Source organism: Macaca mulatta, chromosome 18, assembly GCF_049350105.2.
Source record: "Macaca mulatta isolate MMU2019108-1 chromosome 18, T2T-MMU8v2.0, whole genome shotgun sequence".
NCBI lineage: Eukaryota > Metazoa > Chordata > Mammalia > Primates > Cercopithecidae > Macaca > Macaca mulatta.
Window position 1 is genome coordinate 21,104,838 of NC_133423.1, and position 7,737 is coordinate 21,112,574.

The following is a 7,737-nucleotide window of genomic DNA, read 5'->3' on the forward strand; positions in this document are numbered from 1 at the left end:
CATCTGAACAGAAGCAATACAATTTGAGTCAAAAGAAGCAAATGATTTTATGTTGTGTAGTGACCTAAGAAATCTATTTTTAAGGTGTTGGTTCTCTTCCTGATGGATCGTCCCCTTTGACGACTGACAAGGAGATTTACAGGATTTTTGACCCTTTAGGTGGTTTCTGCTCAGTGATTGAGGAGAGGAAGTGGCGTAGGGAGAGGTTTGTAGAGTTATTGCAATGGATTCCAAAACCCAAATCACAACACACAGTTCTTTAAACTGAAGAACAACTGATTCACCGGTAGATACATTTTCTTTTATAATATAAATGCAAATTTAAAAGCTAGCTGTTGTCAGTCAACAGATATAATTAGAATTGCCTGAACATCTTGGACATTTTTTAACATTAAAATATGGTTCTCAAAAAAATATATAGTTCTAATACCTGAAGATTGTGAATCTGTGCCTAAACTTTCATGTGTTACTCTTTATATAAAAGAAAAGCTTAAGGTACACTTTTTTCCTTATTTGTTTTCTAGTGGTGGCAAGAACTACTGAGGTGCACATTTAGCAAAACAGTTCTGGCTATGCGAAGAGTCTTAGGGACAGGAGTTACTCTTCCAGTGATTCTCAAATCAAACCATGCAGTTTGTCCCCACCCTTTCTGAAGCCAAGCTCCCGCCCCCACCCCACTTTCCCAGACGGAAGTCTTTCCCTGCAGGCATTGTTATATATCTTGTCCATAACCCCCGCATCCTTCAGCTTTCCGGTTCTTCTTTTCCTCTAGTAACTCCTCCTCCTTTCCCCACGTTTCCCATTTTAGGAAGGCAATTTACATTCTAAGGGGTCAGCTGACTCTTTCCCAGGGCAGGGGTGGGGTGAAGATGTGGCTCCCAGATCGAAGCTAAAAACTAGGGGTATCTTTTAGTTCACACACTCAAACAGGAAGGCCATTGAGTTACATCTACTTTTGCACATGACTAACCTCAGATGAAGCAATCTTTGCTACTCTAGCGCTGGAAGCAGAGGAAGAAGTGTGAGGTCGCCAAAAAGGAAACCGTCCTGTAGCTCCTCTTGCCAGACAGACCCAGGAGCAGTCAAGGATGCCAGCTCACAAAACACCTCTAATGAGGTCATGAATCTCTATAGGCTGTAATCCCAGCACTTTGGGAGGCCGAAGCAGGCAGATGACTTGAGGCCAGGAATTCAAGACCAGCCTGGCCAACATGGTGAAATCCCCATCTCTACTAAAAACACAAAAATTAGCCCAGTGTGGTGGCGCGGTGAGGAGGCTTTAGCACAACAATCACTCAGACCCGGGAGGCATAGGTTGCAGTGAGCCAAAATCGTGCCACTGCACTCCAGCCTGGGGGACAGAGCAAGACTCTGTCTCAGAAGAAATTTAAAAAAAAAAAAAAAAAAGGACCTATGTAGGGCATTCATTTCCTATTTTTCACTATTTTCCCTCCCAATTAAAGTGTAAGTCCCTTGACAGCAGAAATCATGCAAATTCTCCTATATTTTCTACTCCAACTACTGGGAGGAGACCGTGTGGTCAGAAGGTCAGAGGATGTCTGCTGATGGAAATCAGTTAACATACTTTGGCTTGATAATGAATACTTACTAGTCAGCAGCTTACAAGATGAAGACAAAATTAACACACAGAAAAGAACAGTGAAAACTTTTAATAGTTTACTGCCACAGTATCAACTTTTATATGTGTACATATATTTAAATACAAGATAGACCATAAATACCAGATGGTAAGATATCTGCCTCTAGGCTGAAAAGAAAAAAACTCGGCCACTAAATAAACAATCTTAAGTAATACTGAAGAAAACATATGTGAGGTAATCTTCCATCTAAAGTGACTATAACCTACATTAAGATATTTTAACTAAAAATTCAAGTAGTTATAAGACTCTCGTAACTCAAAAACATAACTTTAATACACATTTTCAAACTAAAGAAAAATATTTTAACTATAAATAGGCAAAATAAATAAAATTATTTTTGCTGAAATAAAATCATGGCATTATTTCTTTTATGCATTTAAGGACTGTATATAGCCCAGATAAAAAATGAAACTTACTTGCGACCCTTCTAAGAATCTATATAATACTCTAATACAAATTATCTATACAGATATCCATATAAGTAGGTAAGTATGTATAGATACCTATATTCACTGATGCATATGTGGAACTTTCATTCTAGATGAAACTATCTGTTCCTTTTTTTTAAGAAAAGTATATTCCAATTATAAAAATATTCTTAATTTATATTAAAAGGTCACTTTTTGTAGGGTGCACACTAACTAATGTGACAAGGAGCATTTTCCAAATCTTTAGAAACTTCTTTAGAAACATTCATTTCTTATCAAGTTACTTCTGAATATTTGTTTTACTAAGTTTTAAAAACATCAATTAAAAATCAACTTCTTTTTTCTTTTAATTATCCCTGGTTACACAAAATCCCTGTGTTCTTTTATTATATTGAATGTTCAGTCTACCGATTTACTGGCCCCAAGTAACCCTCCTATACTTCTATCCAATTTTTTCAAAGTTATTTTCCAGTTTTCCATAGTTTCCACTAATGCCCAACAGGAACACATTGAATGAAAGATCATCTGAACAGAAGCCATACAATTTGAGTCAAAAGAAACAAATGATTTTACATTGTGTAGTGACCTAAGAAATCAACATTGACTCTAACATTTCAGTGTTCTCAGAATGAATTTTTTCCTTATAACAAGGTAATATGTATAAACCGAATCATATACATTGTGCTGAGTTGGCATTGAAAAGCAAAACACCAAAAACAGCAACAACAAAGCACTGAACTGTTTCTTCCCAGCCGCCCAGTCTAATCATTGGTCATCTCCCTTTACACTAGGCCAGCAGTAACCTTCAGCAAAAACACTAGAACAATTCTCTAAGTAAAAAAGAAATGTGTCAATAATTACTTCCTTATTTTCAAGGGTCTTCCATTCTTTCTTTAAAATAAACAAAGTGGTTTTATAATGTTCTCTCATCCCAAAGAATGATAATCTGGGAAATCTCAAGCAGAAATTCACTTTGATGTATTCCATCTTCCGTTTCCAAGGGCACCCGTGAATGTGCCTTCACATTCCTCCCAATTACAATGCAATCTTTCTTCAAATTGATGAAGTGTGCACCTCCTGAGAAAAAGTCTCTTTTGGAGTCCCCTTATGCAAGTTTTTGATGCAGTCAGGTTCCTGAGCAGAAGAGTTTGGCTATCAGATTCAGAAGTTTCTGCCGGAAGTTCAGTTTGTCTCCAAATCTCCTGAGTTGAGTAGCACACTCGACTTCGAGCTCTGAGAAGGAAAGCAAAACATGGACATTAACATTGATGATATTACAAACTGTAACCAGCAAGACCTAATACGCCCACACTAGTGACAAACTGAGTATCCCACGAAGCATTTCTCTTAACTTTGGCTTTATATGCACCTGTTTTCCAAATGGAAAACACACACACACACACACACACACACACATTGTGACTCACCAAAAGCAATCGTTGAGGTAAGAATAAAGACATTTACTTTGAGTTTTTTAAAAATGCATCCTGGATGAGGCAAGTGTTACCTTACTTTCAAATATGTCAGATAGTACAAAGAGTAGCATTAGTCATTTTACCAGCCTTAGATGATGTCATCTTTTTCTCTTTCATTTAAGGATGGCTGGGAAACAGAAGTCAAGTTCTGTGTGGCTTTCAAGTAGGATTTGATTTTCAAATGGCAATAATTTACAGCTTAGGTTATACTCTCATTATATAGGCAAATCTAAATGTATTCTTTTTCTCATTTAAAAAAACTCTGTAATTTTCTCACAAAAGACTCATAAAATCTTATTCTAAAATTAAGTCCACATTCTCTAAAATAATTTAAACATTTCTATTTTAATGTAACCCCACTTCTTCTTATAACCCCATTCTGTACCAATCCTTTGCCTTTATGCGAATGAGAGGAGCAGAAAATAAGTGATGTTTAATTCACATATGTACTACTTTTTGGAACTGAGTTATTCTAAACTGAATATTAAGAAAAATAATGCTTATAATTTCCAAGTACACTTTTTTCAGTAAGTGCAGTTAACATTATACTGACTATAATATCATATCTATACTGACTATAATTTCAATTTTCTTGAATATTTCAAAGAGCAGCTTGAGGTCTTCTGAGTTTACTTCATGACTACAAACATTAAAAATAATGATTACAAATTAAAATCTGGTCTATTTTATAAATCGACTCTGAAAATACTCTATTTAGGTTCAAAACAAATCAAAGCTGTAAATATATAGTAAAGCAAAATTTTAAACCTATATTTCAACCAATTTCTCTCTACAAGAGGTGAGTGAAATATTTCCTAACTCCTACACCAAGAGACCTAATAAATCTCCTAAGACGTTATTCTTTATGGGCTACAGGATCAAACATTTTGGGAAGTATTTACATAGACATGTGTTCTACAGAAATTGAGATATATTAATATACAGTCCTAAAAGTAAAAAAGAAACACCAAATAACATTCAGCATCCGACATTGGAAGCCCTGAATTCTAAGTGGAAAAGTTATCCCTTTCACCAAAAATGTAGAAAACAAGGCAGAAAATAGTTCCCGTTCACTTCCTTAATTTTTTAAAAATTGCAGTTACACACCTATAAATGTATTAGTATCAATCAAATCAAGTTTAAGGGGAACTTTGTGCTGCTTCTTATTCTTGGGAATTAAGTCGGACCAGAAAGTGCTATGCACAGGTAAGATCCTTCAGAAAGAAACACGGTCAGAATCCTAGGACATCACAAAAGGTAGACAAAGTTTTTTCCATCCTACACAAGAGCCAGAGACAGCAGCCTGTTACCAACTTAGGCATGGTCACATTTGCAATGCACCACTTCCACTTCCTTAGTACGCCCCAGGAGCTCTATAAAATGAAAGTAACTTAAAAGGTCGGGGGGCGGGGGGGCGTATAATCGTCTGATGCAACAGCAGTATGGCCCACACAGATTTCGGGCTCTGGTTAGATTTAGAAAAAGGATGGGGCCGGGGCGCTGGCCTGAAAAGTTATGATGGAGTTGTAAGTATGGGGGCGGGGAGTGAGAATGAATGAATGAAAAAAGGAAGCGGACTAACTCCTATTCTCCTATCCCCAACTCCCACATGATCGATTATTTAAATATTACAAGATTTTCTAGGCTCCTGAACACAGGTTGCCCTTGTGGGGCCGTCTCTGGAAGGGCTGGGAGTCCAGGCGGTCTCCGGAGTCCTCTCTTGCCCCTTCTGCCGCGACAATCACTTTCTCCCAGAAGCAGCCGCCTACACTTGCACTTGTTCCTCGTGGCCCCGCGGAAGGACAAGTGGGGAGGAGGAGACGAGCTTTTTGCCTCTGGTGTAATGCAGCTGCATCCCAATCCCAAATCCGGCCTGGTCCCTCGCCGTCCCTGCCGTCCCTGCAGTCCCCGCTGTCCTGGGGAAAACCCCCGAAGAACTTTCTGGAGGCGCCCCTAAGGCTCGCGCCAGGGCACAGACCTGGCCCGACCTTGAGCCCCTGCGCAGTCTGTGCCCGAGCCCCGACGGGCTGAGCCCGCCCCGACCGAGACCTCCACCCCGGCCCCGACCCCGCTCAGCCTGGGTCTTGGCTGGCCCCAGCGGGTCGGTACCTGCCTGAGCCCGCGTTGGGCTCGGTTGCGCGTTCTTGCGCGCCTTCTTCCCAGGCATCTCCACCGGTGCCGCCGCCCACTCAGCTAGAGCCCGGGAACCTCGGTCTCCAACTGGAGCACGTCGGACGTCTGCAGGACGCGAGCTGAACACGAACAGACCCGCGGGCAGGGGTGCCGGGATCGACTGCTCGGACGCGCGGAACTGCCAAGTACACTCGGTGAGTGCCCGGGAACCTATGAGGTCCTCGCGCCAGAGACCACGCTTTTGTCCAATAAGAACTTCCCCGGTGACGTAGGGAAACTAGACGCCGGGCCCGCCCCTGTCCCCGCCCCACAGACGGCGCTCGGGGAGCGGACGCGCGACCCAGGCGGGCGGGGAAGTCCCCCGCCGAGCGCGACCTGCCCGGACACGCTCCCGACCCGCGGCGGCGCCGACCCGCGGCTGGGGGCGCAGAGCCCTCGGCCGCGAAATTACTTCCTTACAAAACGGGGTGGGAGGAGAAGGGAATCGGCTTTGACCATCTGCAAACGCTGGGCGTCGTCAGCGGCAGTGGTGGCGGGAGCTGGGAGTGGCGGGAGGAGAAGGGTTTTCCCAGGAGGAGAGTTTTCCCAGGAGGAAAGTTGTGGGTGGGGAGAGACCAAAGGCCTTGGCAATTAGAGACTTGGGTAAACAAGTCCCGGAAAGGGATTGGAAAAGGAAACTTTTCGAACTTGAAGAGTATGGGCAGTAACAGGGAAGGGAAATGGGAAGAACCGTAATCAGCGCAGAGGAGAACCAGAGGCCCTGTGAGAAGGCGCCGGGTCCCAGGAAGTCACTGCAAACAGAAGCTCTGGTGCCAGCCAGAAAGAACATCGTGTTTGAATTGGGAAGGGATTTGTGTGCGAGCTTCCAGATAGGTCGATATCGCCCATTCTGGATGTTTAGCAAAAACAAGTGGATCGTTATCATACGGCAAACGTTCAAATCTTTTGTGGGAGGAATGAGCTACCTGGGAACGTGAAATTATTTGCACAATATTTAGCGAGGCCATGAGTAATTCTATTATGAGGAGTAGTAATTAGGAGTAGTTAACGGTTACTGGGAGCCGCTTCATGCTAAGGGCTTTGGCATGCATTCTCTCATTCCGTCCTCAGAACAACTGTTGCTACTTTACAGGTGCGGAAACTGAGGTTTGCAGAAAATTGCCCAAGTTCACTTAGGCAGAGAGCACTGCCCCTATCCCGACCCAGGCAGGCCCACAGAGAGCAAGAGCTCTTACCCACTGTAGCCTTCCCAGCAATCAGTTTCCTAGAAAATGTGTGTTTTCGCTGAACGCGGTGGCTCACGCCTGTAATTCCAGCTCTTTGGGAGGCCGAGGCGGGTGGTTCGTTTGAGGCCAGGAGTTCGAGACCAGCCTTGCCAATATGGGGAAACCCCGTCTCTACTAAAATACAAAAGATTAGCCAGCCTTGGTGGTGCACGCCTGTCGTCCCAGCTGCTTGGGAGGCTGAGGCACGAGAATCGCTTGAACCTGGGAGGCGGAGGTTGCGGTGAGCCGAGATCGCACCACTGCACTCCAGCCTGGGCAACAGAATAAGACTCTGTCTCAAAAAAGAAAAAGAAAAAAAAAAGCGTGTTTTCATATTAGCTGTGCTGTTTAATGAAAAGATTGCAAATTCGTTGCATGGACTCCCCAGAAGTGTTTAGTTTGATTTACAGTATTGGCCTTCGAAATGTATTGTAAAAATTTGAATTGATGACCAACATTTTAAACATTGAGGGATTGCATGAAAAACCCAGATTCCAGCATCTCTTGGAAAACCAGAAGCTCTGACAACCCGGGATCCATTTTCCAAAAGTGCAAAATAGGCTTGAAGTGTGTGGTTGAAGCCACACCCTTTAGAGGAAGCTAGGGTGCTCCTGTTCACCCCACTCCCTGCTGTTTGCTTTTCCCATTTACATTATCTGGCCTCAGTAGGCATTTGAGGTTGTTTATTTATCTTAAATCATTCAATCAACACAAACCAGCAAATATTTATTTATGGCTTGGTCCTGCTGAAGGTATGGTCAACAATATAAGCATG

General features: G+C 42.7%; 1 protein-coding gene across 3 annotated transcripts; it reads right to left on the bottom strand.

Annotated features, from left to right (window-relative positions):
* Window positions 1–1,655: 1,655 nt before the first annotated feature.
* Window positions 1,656–7,279, bottom strand: PMAIP1 (phorbol-12-myristate-13-acetate-induced protein 1). 3 transcript variants are annotated; one of them, XM_077974629.1, is made up of 3 exons: window positions 5,674–7,279; window positions 5,334–5,475; window positions 1,656–3,322 (listed from the first exon to the last, which is right to left on the bottom strand). In XM_077974629.1, exons 1-3 carry the CDS (start codon window positions 5,729–5,731, stop codon window positions 3,058–3,060), a joined length of 465 nt encoding a protein of 154 aa, XP_077830755.1. In that variant the 5' UTR covers window positions 5,732–7,279; the 3' UTR covers window positions 1,656–3,057. The 3 variants fall into 3 exon arrangements, with proteins under 3 accessions (XP_077830755.1, XP_028693571.2, NP_001247569.1); XM_028837738.2 differs by having other exon boundaries at window positions 5,197–5,480; NM_001260640.1 differs by lacking the exon at window positions 5,334–5,475 and having other exon boundaries at window positions 2,839–3,322; window positions 5,674–5,941.
* Between the last annotated feature and the right edge of the window lie 458 nt (window positions 7,280–7,737).

Coding starts and splice junctions, on each gene's coding strand:
- PMAIP1 (XM_077974629.1), bottom strand. CDS start 5,731: ATGCCTGGGAAGAAGGCGCGCAAGAACGCGCAACCGAGCCCAACGCGG. Junction 5,476..5,673: donor CCCAACGCGGGCTCAGGCAG/GTACCGACCCGC, acceptor TCCCCAGGACAG/CGGGGACTGCAGGGACGGCA. Junction 3,323..5,333: donor CACGAGGAACAAGTGCAAGT/GTAGGCGGCTGC, acceptor TTTCCTTCTCAG/AGCTCGAAGTCGAGTGTGCT.